The sequence below is a fragment of the Herpailurus yagouaroundi genome, unplaced genomic scaffold (assembly GCF_014898765.1).
Source record: "Herpailurus yagouaroundi ecotype Mexico unplaced genomic scaffold, PumYag 190, whole genome shotgun sequence".
NCBI classification, from domain to species: Eukaryota; Metazoa; Chordata; class Mammalia; order Carnivora; family Felidae; genus Herpailurus; species Herpailurus yagouaroundi.
In genome coordinates, this window is record NW_024412421.1 from 4,450,030 (window position 1) to 4,464,648 (window position 14,619).

At 45.8% G+C, this 14,619-nt stretch overlaps 1 protein-coding gene across 1 annotated transcript in view; it reads right to left on the reverse strand.

The window, feature by feature from the left end:
* The window catches only part of BRD7 (bromodomain containing 7), a 45,209-nt gene extending 43,026 nt beyond the window's left edge, over positions 1 to 2,183 (reverse strand). The window contains exon 1 of the mRNA XM_040443451.1: positions 2,152 to 2,183. Within this exon, the coding sequence (XP_040299385.1) occupies positions 2,152 to 2,183 (32 nt within the window). The remainder of the gene's footprint in view (positions 1 to 2,151) is intronic.
* Positions 2,184 to 14,619: the final 12,436 nt, after the last annotated feature.

The window sequence follows — 14,619 nt, forward strand, 5'->3', positions numbered from 1 at the left end:
GGGCTCGAACTCACGGACCGCGAGATCATGACCTGAGCTGAAGTCGGCCGCTTAACCGACTGCGCCACCCAGGCGCCCCTTGGCCTGCATGTTTCAAGGAAGGAGGCTGCCATGTTAGAGAGGCTCATGTGCAAGGAATTGAGGGCGACCTCCAGCCCAGCAGCTCTTGAGCCATTGACCCTGCCAACAACCACCTGAACTTCAGATTGAATCCTTCCTCCATGGGGCACTCAGATGAGACCTCAGCCCTGCCTCATACCTTGATTGCAGCATTCAAGAGACCCTGAAGCAGGAGACCCAGGTAAGTGATGGGCAGACTGCTGGCCCACAGAAACAACTGTGAGATAATAAATGTGTGCTTACTTAAACCACTAAGTTTTAGGGGGATTTGTTACACAGCAATTGATAGCATATACAAATATTATCCCAAAGAGGGAACTTTCTGAGTCTGCTGCATATCTCGGTAAGAAGGACTAAAGTGAGAGTAAAGGAACAACTTGCCTGTGCAGGGTACTTGGCTAGAGTGTTGCACACACTCTCTCTTCCCTTTTCTCCTTTTCCTAGCCTGGTGAGAGGAACACTCTTATCCCTGTCCCAGTGAGGAAACTGGGGCCCGAAGAAGTCAAGTGGCTTATCCAAGGTCACACAGCATGCCTCTCCGGAATCTGAATCCATGCCGGTCTACCTCCAAACCCTACGTTCTAACCATGAGGCCACACTGCTCTTCTAAAAGAGGGCCAGAAACCTTCCAGGTTTCTTCCTGCATGTTTAGAATAGTGTCAGATAGAGATAAATTCCACAAGAGGATTCACACGCTCACACGAACACGTAGGAAGGGATGTTTGTGCATCGAAAGGATCGGAAGAGAAGTTAAAGAGTGGAGATCGTTGTTGTTTGCTGTTTATGGATTTCTGGGGTCCCATGAGGCTTAATGAACAAAGGGAGCCCAAACAATGAAAGGTGACTGCTGTGCCGAATGGAGCAGTGCTTTAATGGAGAAACTTCTGGTTTTGTGATACCTGGGCACTGCTGCCTCTGACCTGGGCAGTGTGGGGAGGCTTCGTGGCAGAAGCTAGCTGTCCCCCATAAGGCGATGGAGACTTCTCTCTCGTGCATCCCGATTGGCTGTAGAGGAAGAGGACAGTCTTCGGAGAGGACAAGGCTGACTCTGTGCCTTGCTTAGTCCCACCCAGTACCTTCCTCTGTCTGCAGGCCTCCGTCACGTCCCTCGCAGTCTGTTTTGCTGCAGCTGTAGTGGAGGCCGAACGGCTGTCTCCTCTTTCCAAGGTGGATTGACCTCATATGTTTCACCAGGTCCCTAGAACCACAGCCCCCAAAGCTTTGGGGGTGAGTAACTGCCGTCACACCTGTTGACCATCTGCCTCCCACCCACCGCCAGCCCGCACCCTTGCTCAGTGTCCTCTCTGCAGCCCCCGGAGGAGGATGCAGTGTGTCCGTCTTACAGAGACTGGAGCTGTGGCAATGTCAGGACCAGACAGGAGCCGGCTATGTTACACAGCTGGTGGCTGGGAGTCAAAATTGGAAGCCAGGCGGCCTAACACCAGGACCAGAGTAACCCAACGGCTCTGGAGGGGGCCGGCCTGGCTCGTCTTGAGCTCATGCTTTCTAGCTGTGTGACCTTGGGCATATCACTTCACCCCTCTGCACCTCAGTCGCCTCTCTTGAAACAAGGCAAGGGAATCAGGCCGACCACTTCATAAGGTGGTTGTAAGGACGAAAGAAGATAATGTGGTCAAAATGCCAAGCGTAAGACCACATGGAGAGCAAGGGCTCGATAAATGCCAGATGCTGATATTAGTTTTTAAAAACTTTGTGATTCTTGGGGCACCTGGATGACTCAGTCTGTTAAGTGCATGACTTCGGCACAGGACAGGTCATGATCTCGCGGTTCACGAGTTCGAGCCCTGCTTCGGGCTCTGTGCTGACAGCTCAGAGCCTGGAGCCTGCTTTGGATTCTGTGTCTCCCTCTCTCTCTGCCTCTCTCCAGCTTTCTCTCTCTCTCTCTCTCTCTCTCAAAACTAAATAAAACATCAGAAAAAAATTTTGTATTTTGTGATTCTTTGAAAACATACTTGAGGTAATGTTGTTTCCCTGGTAAAAACTGTCTTAGAATCAAAGCCGAATCCTTACCTTGGCTTCCAGGACTGATCTGGCCCCGTCATCTCTCCAGACCCACTTCCTACCCCTGTCACTGAGGCTGGCCACACTGTCCTCCTCACTTGCTTCTGATGCATAAGACTGCCTGTGCCCCAGGACCTTTGCCTCTGCTCTTTCCCCTGCTTAAAGCACTGTCCCCTCAGCTCCTGGCCCAGCTCCTGGGTCCCAGCTTCTGGTCTCCTGGGTGACTGCTTCAGAGAAGCTTCTAGACCAGAGATCTACAGTAGCACCTCCTCGAGCGACTTTGCTTCTCTTAATAGCACATGTGGCCACCGACATAATGTTACGTATCTGTTACATGTCTGTGTGCGTGTTTGCCAACTGTCTCCCCCCATGGGACTCCCGGCTCCCCGAGGACATGATTGGGGCCTGTATCACTCACAGTTGTGTCCCCTGTGCCTAGCATGGAGCCAGGCTTGGCACAGGCCCTCAAAAAATAATTTTTGGATGAATGAATGAATGAATAAATGAGTGAGTGAATGAATACTTATACTGTTTTATGATGATGATGATGATGATGCCCTCCCACTTTCTTCCCCTGAGGGTCTTTTGGTTGAGGACAGGAGGTAACTGGTGGCCTCCTAGAGCCTGAGGAGGAGGAGGAGGAGGAGAGAGGCAGTGAGGAAGGCTGGCCACTGGGGGGCGGTGGCTTTCCCAGGAAATGGCCTCTGCTCAGCTCTCTCAGGGCCAGGCCCGTCTGCAGAGGACTTGTTGCCCAGGGGGTGTGAGGCTGTGGCAAGCCGGGCCCTTAGCAGCCCCAGGACCCGGAAGCATGCGAGGCGACCACCACAGCTGGGCCTTCGGAACTTGGCGCACCTATGGAGAGAGAGAGCTCTGGGACACAGCTGATGGCCTGGGCACCTGATCCTGGAGTAAAGCGTGGCTTCCCTTGGTTGGGCAGTTCTGGGAGACCCAGTGGAGACTCTTCACAGGTCCGACAGATGAAAGGGGCTTACTGGGAACTGACCCCATGCTTCCGTCATGCTGAAAGCTCTGAACCTCAGGGACTTTGGAGATCCCCACCGCTGCCCCGTGGTGTTCCTCAAAGCCCCCTCATGCGGCTGTGAGGTGGGGCCAGGAACTCCCAAGGCCGGTTGTCCGTGGGCTACTTGCTTCTCTTGTCTTCTTTTGTGTGAACCCCTCTGCCTTCTCTGAGGAGTGGGCAGAACCAGCCATGGGCACCAGTGTGGTTGGCATGAGGGTCGGGGAAAGGGAGGGGGACAAGGGCTTCTTGCACAGTGAAGGCCTCCCCAAGTGTGAAAGGTCAGAAAGGGGGAGGGAAAGAGCTGGCTCTTCTGGATTCTCTGGGGGAGCCCTGCCCTCTGTCCCAGGGGGAAGGGAGAGAGGAGGCATCCCCTGAGCCCAGGCCCCCAGCAGCTGCAGCAGGTGCCCGAGTCTGGCGGCGCGGGCAGGATGGCCGGGCCCCAGCCTGTTAGCGCTGTGCAGAGAGACCCCGAGGGGCAGAGGCTGGTTCATTGGGCAGCTCTTTGGGGAGGCAGTGGCCTGAGGTGATTCCCTGTGACAGGCTGTTGACAGTGCAGCTTCCAGGGTTGCTCACGATCACAGGTGGTGCCGCCCCAGCTGTCTGCCTCTGAGTGAACAAAAGAAAGGCAACAGATGGCATCTGTCCATGTGGTGATCCCTGTGCCTCCCCTGCTCTCATGGCCTCAGAGCTCTTTGCTGGAGGGCAGTGAGTCCAAGCCATGGTGCCCATTGCTGACAGCCACAAAAGTCATTTGGACTCAGATTCTACCAGACAGAGAGGAACTTGGAGCCCCTGATCAAGCACCTTCCTCCCTCCCTCCCAAACCCTCCTTCCCAGCCTCCCTGCCTCACTTCATCCTATTTTCTTGAGGGCTTAGCATTTTTTTTAAATGTTTATTTATTTATATTTGAGAGAGAGAGAGAGAGAGAGAGAGAGAGAGAGAGAGAGAGAGAGAGAATCTGGAACAGGCTGCAGGTTCTGAGCTATCAGCATAGAGACGAACGTGAGGCTGGAATCCACGAACTATGAGATCATGACCTGAGTTGGAATCGGATGCTTAACCGGCTGAGCCACCCAGGCACCCCAAAAGATAAATTTTTAGGGAAGTATTAGGTTCACAGAAAAATGAGGGAAAGATACATAGGCTTCCCATATACCCCATGCTACCCCACATATATAGCTTCCTCCATTATTGATATCCCCAACGGAAGTGTACATCTGTTACAATTGATGAACCTGCATTGACACATCATAATTACCTGAAGTTCGTAGTTCCCATTAGAGTTCACTCTTAGTGTTGTGTATTCTATGGGTTTAGACAAATAAAATGATGTATATCCATTATGGCATTATCATACAGAGTATGATATACAGAGTATGCCCTAAGAATTCTCTGAGCTCCATCTAGTCAGGTGTCTCCCCCCTACCCCCAACCCCTGGCATCCAGTAATCTTTTTGCTGTCTCCATAGTTTTGTCTTTTCCAAAATGTCATATGGTTGGTTGGAGTCATGTAGGATATAGCCTTTTCAGGTTGGCTTCTTTCAGTTAATAACACGCATTTAAGATTCTTTCACATCTTTTCATGGCCTGGTAGCTCATGTCTTTTTAGCACTGAATAATATTCCATTTTCTGGATCACCGCATTGTCTGGACCAGCACATTGTCTGGATTACCCATTCCCCTACTGAACTGAAGCAACATCTTTGTTGCTTCCAAGGTTAGGTAGATATGTACAAAATTAGTATGAACACCCATGCGCAAGTTTTTGTGTGAACGTAAGTTTTCAACTCCTTTGGATAAATACCAAGGAACACGATCACTGGATTGGATGGTGAGGGTATGTTTAGTTTTGTAAGAAGGTTCACCTGCACTGAATGAGAGTTCCTGTTGCTCCATGCCCTCACCAGCATTTGATGTTGTCAGTGTTCCGGATTCTGGCCACTTTAATAGGTGGCCAGTGGTAGGTGTAGTGGTGTAGTGGTGCAGGTGTAGTGGTACCTGACTACTGTTTGTATTTCCCTGAGGACATATGATACGGAGCATCTTTTCATAGGTTTATCTGCCATCTGTGTGTCTTCTTTGGTGAGGTGCCTGCTAAGGCCCTCCATTTTTAAATCCGGTTGTTTGTTTTCTTATTGTGAAGTTTTAAGGGTTCTTCGTATATTTTGAATAACAGTCCTTTATCAGATGAGTCTTCAGCCAATATTTTCTCCCAGTTGGTAACTTGTCTTTTCATTGACTTTATTGTGATTCACAGATCAGAGGTTTTTAATTTTAATGAAGTCCAGCTTATCAATTATTTCTCTCATGAATTTGTGTGCTTTTTGTGTTGTATCAAAAAAGTCATTGCCATACCCAAGGTTACCTAGATTTTCTCCCATATCATCTTCCAGTTTTATACTTTTGCATTTTTACATTTAGGTCTGTGATCCACTGTGAGTTAATTTTTGGGAAGAGTGTAAAGCCTGTGTCCTGATTCATTTTTTTTTATGTGAAGATGTTCAGCAGTTCCAGCACCATTTGTTGAAAAGACTATCTTTGTTCCATTATCTTGCTTTTATTCCTTTGTCAAAGATCAGTTGACTATATTTATGTGGATCTATTTCTGGGCTGTCTGTTCTGCTCCATTGATCTATTTGTCTATTCTTTTGCCAATACCACACTGTCTTTTTTTTTTTTTCAGTTTATTTGTTTATTTTTGAGAGAGAGAGAGAAAGAGAGAGAGAGACAGAGTGAAAGCGAGGCAGGGGCAGGGAGAAAGAGAGGGAGACACAGAATCCAAAGCAGGCTCCAGGCTCTAGCTGTCAGTGCAGAGCTCAACGCGGAGCTTGAATGCACAAATCGCGAGATTGTGACCTGAGCCTAAGTCAAATGCTTAACTGACTGAGCCACCCAGAGCCACTCAGGCGTCCTAAGCACACTGTATTAATTACTGTAGCTTTATAGTAAGTTTTGAAGTTGAGTAGTGTCAGTCCTCCAAATTCGTTCTCCTTCAGTATTGTGTTGGCTATTCTGGGTCTTTGGCCTCTCTATGTAAGCTTTAGAATCAGTTTGTCTATATCCACAAAATAACTTTCTGGAATTTTGATGTGGATTGCACTTAATAGGTAGATTGTGTTGGGAAGAACTGATATCATGACAATATTGAATCTTCCTGCCAGTGACTATGGAATATCTCTGTTTATTTAGTTCTTTGATTCCTTTCATCAGAGTTTTATAGCTTTCCTCATGTAGATTTGTTACACTTATACATAAGTATTTAATTTTTTTTGCGTGAGAATATAAATGGTATTATGTTTTTAGTTTCAAATTCCACTTGTTCATTGATGGCTTATACGAAAATAATTGACTTTTATATATTAACCTTGTATCCTGAAACCTTGCTATAATCATTTATTATTCATTTTTTTAAGTTGTTGATTCTTTCAGATTTTCTACATAGATGATCTGCAAACAAAGACAATTTCTTCCTTCCCAAGCTGTATCTTCTTTTCTTGTCTTATTGCATTGGCTAGAACTTCCAGTATGATGTTGAAAAGGAGTGGTGAGAAGGGACATCCTTGTCTTGTACCTGGTCTCAGAAGGAATGCTTTGATTTTCTTACTATTAAGAATGCTGTTAACTAGCTGTAGGGTTTTTGTTAGGTATTCTTTTTTTTGTTGTTAAATTAATTAATTAATTAGTTAATTTTTAAATTTACATCCAAGTTAGTTAGCATATAGTGCAACAATGATTTCAGAAGTAGATTCCAGTGATTCATCCTTTATGTAGAATATCCCAAGTGTCTTCCTTGATGCACATACCCATTTAGCCTATCCTCCCTCCCACAAACCCTCCAGAAATCCTGTTTGTTCTCTATATTTCAGAGTCTCTTATGTTTTGTCCCCCACCCTGTATTTATATTATTTTTGCTTCCTTTCCCTTATGTTCATCTGTTTTGTATCTTAAATTCCTCATATGAGTGAAATCATATGATATTTGTCTTTCTCTGACTAATTTCGCTTAGCATAATACCCTCTAGTTTCATCCACATAGCTGCAAATGGCAAGATTTCACTCTTTTTGATTTCTGAGTAATACTCCATTGTATATATGTGCATATACCACATCTTCTTTATCCATTCATCCATTGATGGACATTTGGGCTCTTTCCCTACTTTGGTTATTGTTGATAGTGCTGCTATAAACATTGGGGTGCATGTGCCCCTGTGAAACAGCACACCTGTATCCCTTGGATAAATACCTAGTAGTGCAATTACTGGGTTGTAGGGTAGTTCTATTTTTAATTTTTTGAGGAACCTCCACACTGCTTTCTAGAGTGGCTGTACCAGTTTCCATTCCCACCAGCAGTGCAAAAGAGATCCTCATTCTCCGCATCCTTGCCAGCATCTGATGTTGCCTGAGTTGTTAATGTTAGCCATTCTGACTGATGTGAGGTGATATCTCATTGTGGTTTTAATTTGTATTTCCCTGATGATGAGTGATGTTGTGTATTGTTTCATGTGTCTGTTGGCCATCTGGATGTCTTCTTCGGAGAAATGTCTACTCATGTCTTTTGCCCTTTTCTTCACTGGATTATTTGTTTTTTGGGTGTTGAGTTTGATAAGTTCTTTATAGATTTTGGTACTAACCCTTTATCTGATATGTCATTTGCAAATATTTTCTCCCATTCCGTTGGTTGCCTTTTAGTTTTGCTGATTGTTTCCTTCGCTGTGCAGAAGGTTTTTATTTTGATGAGGTCCCAATAGTTCATTTTTGCTTTTGTTTCACTTGCCTCTGGCGATGTGTTGAGTAAGAAGTTGCTGCGGCTGAGGTCAAAGAAGTTTTTGCCTGCTTTCTCCTCTAGGATTTTGATGGCTTCCTGTCTTATGTCCATGTCTTTCATCTATTTTGGGTTTATAGGTTTCTTTATCAAGATAAAGAAGTTCCCTTCTATTCCTACTTTCCTGAAAGTTTTTTTTTTTTAAATCATGAATCGGTGTTGGATTTTGTCAAATGCTTTTTCTACTTCTACTGATATGATCATGTTATTTTTCTTCTTTAGCCTGATGATACGATGAATTACACTAAGTGATTTTTGATTGTTAACTAGACTTGTAACCTTGGATAAATCTCACCCAATTATAGGATATAATTCTTTTATACATTATGGGTTTTATAATATTTTGTTGAGAATTTTTGTATCTATGTTCATGCGAAATATTGGTGTTTAGTTTTCATGTAATGTCTTTGTCTAGTTTTGGTACTAGGGTAACGCTGGCCTCATAGAATGAGTTGGGAAGTAGTCCCTCTGCTTCTATCTCTGAAAGAGATTATAGAGAGTTCATATAATTTCTTTTAAAAAAATTTTTTTTGATTAAAAAAATTTTTTAATGTTTATTCATTTTTGAGAGACAGAGAGAGACAGAGCATGAGAGGGGAAGGGTCAGAGAGAGGGAGACACAGAATCCGAAGCAGGCTCCAGGCTCTGAGCTGTCAGCACAGAGCCCGACGTGGGGCTCAAACTCACAAACTACAATATCATGAACTGAGCCGAAGTCGGACACCTAACCAACTGAGCCACCCAGGCGCCCCCATATAATTTCTTTCTTAAATGTTGTATGGATTTCACCAGTGAACCCACCTGGGAATGGTGCTTTCTCTTTTGGAAGGTTTTATTTGTTTATTTGTTTAATTTCTTTAATAGATAAAGTCCTATTCGTATCATCTATTTCTTCTTGTGTAAGTTTGGCAAATTGTGTCTTTCAAGGAATTTGTCCATTTCATCCAGATTATCAAATTTATGGGCATAGAGTTGTTCACAGTATTCTTTGTTATCATCTTAATGTCCATAGGATCTGTAGTGATGTCCTCTTTTTCATTTCTGACATTAGTAATTTCTGTCCTTGCTCTTTTTTCCTTAGGCTGGCTGGAGGCTCATTGATTTTATTGATCTTTTCAAAGAACCAATTTTGTTTTCATTGATTTTCTTTTTTCTTTCTTTTTTTTTTGAGAGAGAGGGAGAACAAATGGAGGAGGGGCAGAGAGGAGAGACAGAATCCCAAGCAGGCTCCACACCATCAGCACAGAGCCCAATGCGGGTCTCGAACTCACAAACTGTAAGATCATGACCTGAGCCAAGATGAAGAGTCAGGCACTCAACTGATTGAGCCACCCAGGCACCCCTCATTGGTTTTCTTTATTGATTTCCTATATAACCAATTTTTATACTTTGGAAACAAATAAATCAAAATTTGAGTTTTCATTGATTCTAAAAGTAAATGTTAAAACTTGTAAGCGAAAAGATAAAACACATTTGCACTAACAAGACACTGCTTTTGTTTCTTATATACAGGAGCTCTGCTTATGACTTTGTTTGAAATGAGAAGTTGTTAAAAATCTTTGAAAACCGCTCAATGATATGATCTCTAGGGGCCCTTCCATGACTCTGTGATTCAGTTAGATGAAACACTGTTGTAATCAGATGTTTAAAAAAAAAATATCCATCTTTTAATAAACCATAAAGTCATGCAGATTTGTCAAGTTTGGGCATGTGGTTGGATACAGTCATCTGGAATACAATACAGGGTAAGAACACAGCACTGGAATTCAGGATGTCTGGTTCTCACCCTTGTATTGCTCAGGGTCCGTGTGATCACCAGAATGCTTTTTTTTGGTGGTATCTAAAACCCACCCCTAATGAGGCAGAGCTTCAGGTAATGCTACCTCCAGGAGCTCAAATGATGCCACAAGATTCCTGCTTTCCTCTGTCTTTGGGCTCTGCTTCCTCTGCACTTCTCCTATTTTCAGACAGGCTATCATGGCTCCAGGCTGCCATCCTCATAAATCCCAGTTCAGAGAAAAGAGAATGTTTCTTTCCCTAGTGGTCCAGCAAAAACTCATGAGGTTATCTGACCGAGCCAATTTAGATCTTGTGCCGACTCTGAACCAATTAGCATGAAAGGGTGGGGGTGGGGCTGGGGTTGGTCATGCTGGTGGTAGAATTCGATGACAAGCCAAATCTTGTCTAGTCCTGGAGCCTTAGTGGGAGGCTTGTGCCACCAAACCATGTGGCCTAAGTTGAGGTCCCCAAGAAAAATTAAGATGCTGTTACCACAGGATTGGTGAATGAATGGTGGATAGGCAAAGCAATTCAGTAGAAGTAAAAACGGTTTCTAAACTCAGTTCTCTATCTGCTTTGAGGGGACTTCAGTTATGAGGACCTGATAAGAGGAGGATGTGTACAACAGGGAGGACCAGTAACTGGTCTGAGATGGACGGAGCCCGGAGGCACATTGCCGTATAAACTTGGCTGGCAGGCAGTACCTGGTTGAATAAAAACACACGGTATTTAACAAACACAACAGCTTCACAAAACGTGAACTCTTGCCCCTTGTGAGACTGGTCACCGATAAAGAGCTGACAGAGAGACTCTTTCTGACTAATCACATTCTGGTTGGCCTGGTTGACTCTTGCCCTGCTCATCCGAGAGGCAAATGTGCCCATTTGCTTGGGGAAATGCCACCAGGGAAGCTCTTTTTGCCTCTTTCTCTTCTGTGATCTTGTCTTTCAGAGGCCAGTAGGGATCAGACTCGGAACTGCTGACATCGTTAACCCCATGAGAAAATGTGTGAGGCTCAGCCAGATCTATTTATGCCAAATTTTACAATGTCATTGAGCCATTCACACTTGGAACTGCTGATGGTTTGTTGTAATTATTGTTTAGCCCTACGTGTAGGTAATTCAGAAGGCGCTGATTGATGAATGGCCATCTCTTTCTGGTTTCTGCGGCAGGAAAGGAAAAACAGAAGTTTCTTCTTTATTCAGAAGGGAAAAGATTGGAGTGGGGGATGCAGCCTTCTCCTTCATCCTCGCCTGTTGAGTTTTCAGTTGGGGTAAAGACCCCTCCTCAAAGCCTTTCTAGATGCCTGCCTTAGGAGGAAATAGCCACCCGTCTGTGTGCCCTTGACATTGACTTAGTAAGAGCTGCCATGTCTTCCAGCTTCCACTCTGCCCCACTCTCAAACCACTCTCCCCATGAAAGCCAGAGTGACCTTTACGAACATAGATCAGCTTAGACTGAACCAGTGCCCTGTTCACAACCCTTTGGTGGTCTCCCTTTACACTCAGATAAAACCTGAGCTTTTGTTCTGCCCTGGCCCTCCTCTCTGATTCATCTTGCACCGTGACCCACTTTGACTCATTACACTCCAGAAATAATTTTCTTAATTTTAGTCCCTTGAACATGCCACATTTTCCTACCATGCAGGACCTCCCTACAGGCTGTTCCCTTTGCCAGATATGCCATTCCCACACTCTTCGTATGGCAGGCTCCTTTTCATCTTTTGTCACCTCAGAAAGGTAACTCCCCAAACCCTGCTTAAATGAGTCTCCTTTTAGTTTCTTTCATAGCACTTTGTACTTTCCCCATTTCCTTTAAACTATTTTAAAAAATTATTTGTTTTTGTGTGTGTGTGTGTGAGAGAGAGAGAGAGAGAGAGAGAGCACGAGTGGGGGAGAGGCAGAGAGAGAGGGAGACAGAATCTGAGGCAGGCTCCAGTTTCTGAGCTGTCAGCACAGAGCCCGACACAGGGCTCAAAGTCACAAACTGTGAGATCATGACCAGAGCCAAAGTCAGACGCTTAACAGACTGAGCCATCCAGGCACCCCTTCCTGTTTCCTTTAAACATCACATTTGCAATTACATATCTGTTTATTATCAGTCTCCCCCTTAGACTGAGTTTCATGAAGGCAAGAGCTGTCTATTTTTTTAAATTTATTTTAAGAGAGAGATAGAGTGCAAGTGCAAGAGGGGCAGAGAGAGGGAGAGAGAGAGAGAGAGAGAGAGAGAGAGAATCCCAAGCAGACACTGTGCTATCAGTGCAGAGCCTGATGTGGGGCTCAATCCCATGAACCTTAACATCATGACCTGAGCCAAAATCAAGAATCAGATGCTTAACCGACTGAGCCACCTGGGTGCCCTGAGCTGTGTCTATCTTTCAGCTGTGTTCACTGCTGTATCTGCTGCACCTGGCATTTAGCATGCACATAACACAGTTTTGATTAGAGGGTTGAAGTTCGCTCTTATCGGAGTCAGGACCTTACTTCTGGGTTCTTCTTTCCGGCCAAGACTGATTTCTTCTCCCAAGAGGGGAGCAGAGGTAGGGGTTTGTGTCACACTTACCTCTGTCTCCCTAGAAGCACTTAGCATAGTGTTTAGCCCACAGTGGGGGCCCCGTGCTCTTCCTCTCCTATCTGCACAGCCAGCCACCCCTGGAAAAGGCGTAAGTAGTGACCTACAATGAGACTTCAGAGTTGCCAAGCCGCTGCCAATCTACAACTGTCTCTTCTGTTGGTGTGCTGTGGTTCCTCTGGTCCCTGACAGCCTCTAAGACTCATCTTCCAAGACGCAGCACATCTGGACAGCCCTTGAGCCCACATTCTCACTTTAAGAGATATTCATTAAACAAATAGTGATTGTGTTAGGGTCTGTGGGGGCCTCAGACAAGAGCAAGACACAACCCCTGACCTCAGGAAGCTCAGGGTTTAGTAGAACAGTTGCATAACTTTCCCCTTTCTGGCTGTATGGCCTTGGACCCATTGCTTAAAACTTCTCCAAAGCTTTGGTTTCCTCATCTATAAAATGGGGTAAAAAAAAAAAAAAAAAAAGGGCCAACGTCATTGCTGATAATTCAGTGAGTTGATGCATGGAAAGTGCTTAGGACAGGGTTGGGCTTCATAAGGCTTGGCAGTAAGTACAGCAGTAGGCACCTGCTATGATCAGAGGGTTGGGACAGGACTCACCTAACGGCTGCCCTCTGACCACGTCCTGTTTTCCATCATCTCTAGGCAAGCCTGCCCTCTGGTGGTAATTGTGCAGAATGACCACCTGGCCTCAGCCCCTGCCAGTTCTGCCCAGTTTTGGCTTTTTGCTTGTCTGGTGTGTGATATTTCCCAGACCTTCCTCTTTTGCCAGGCTCCCAAGGCCACCCTTCCTAGTCAACAGGGGTCTCAGGTTGCCCACAGTTGAGACAAGCGAGGACAAAGACAGAAGCCTCAGGGTTCAGTGGTTGTACAAGACCGTCTGGCACCAAGTTCCTTTTTTTCCCTGAGAACAGTATCCTGAGTTCCATCTGGAGAGCCTCCTCTCCCTGACGTGACCCAAGCCTGCCAATGATGGCATCTCACCTGCCAGGGCCGGTGACTAGTTCAGGAGTGGTCATGTGACCTACACAGGCCAATAGCAGTATCACAGCTTCTAGGGCCAGTGATTGGCTCAGGGGTAGGCATGTGACTGGGGCCTGGCCAATGAGAATATCACAGCCCCTGGTTTAACGACTGGCAAGGGGTGGGCGGGTGACTGAGGCTTGATTTTGATGGGAAGTTTTGGTGGGAAGGTTTCTCCCGAGGTTGCTAAGCTGTAGTATGTCAGCCTAGAGCTGTCGAAGCCTGAGAATAAAGGCGGCGTGGAAAAAGCAGGGCCTAGAGCAAATATCCTGGTGACTGACAGTACGGGAGTTTCTGGATCATCAACCTCTTACGCTTTTCAATCCAGTGGGAAAATAAACTCCTTCTTTGAGTTTGGCTACTTTGAACTGGATTTCTGTTACTTGCACCTCAGAGTGCACAACACACACATACACACACACACGCACACACACACACTTCTTTCAGTACTTTCAGTACTAATGGAGCACTCCCTCTGCTCTGGGAACAGAGCACTCCCTGTTCCCAGAGCACACAGAGGTGACCTGGACTCCCCTCAGGAGTCTCAGGGATTGGGAGTAACAAGGCAGGCTCCTTGCTCAGATGCTTTTAAGCAGGAGCAGGATCTGCTATGTAATCTGTGGGGTCCAGAGCATTAAGCTAAGTGTGAACTCCCATGTAACTGCCTAGGGGGCTTGCTCTATAAAGCCAGCCCTGGTTCTCAGCCTGCAGCCATTTAGGCCTTTATATGAAGAAACTTCCACGGAAGCCACTAGGAAATCATTGTAGTGTAAGCTGTTCCAAGGGGCAAGGGCCTGGCTCCTTAGAAATAGAATAGAAATAGACATAGAATTGGTTGAGCCGCCGACTTCAGCTCAGGTCACGATCTCATGGTTTGTGAGTTCGAGCTCCGTGTCGGGCTCTGTGCTGACAGCTCAGAGCCTGGAGCCTGCTTCAGATTCTGTGTCTCCCTCTCTCTCTGCCCCCCCCCCCGCCCCCAGCTCATGCTCTGTCTCTCTCTGTCTCAGAAATAAATAAACATTAAAATATATATATATTGGGGCGCCTGGGTGGCGCAGTCGGTTAAGCGTCCGACTTCAGCCAGGTCACGATCTCGCGGTCCGTGAGTTCGAGCCCCACGTCAGGCTCTGGGCTGATGGCTCAGAGCCTGGAGCCTGTTTCCGATTCTGTGTCTCCCTCTCTCTCTGCCCCTCCCCCATTCATACTCTGTCTCTCTCTGTTCCAAAAATAAATAAACATTGAAAAAAAAA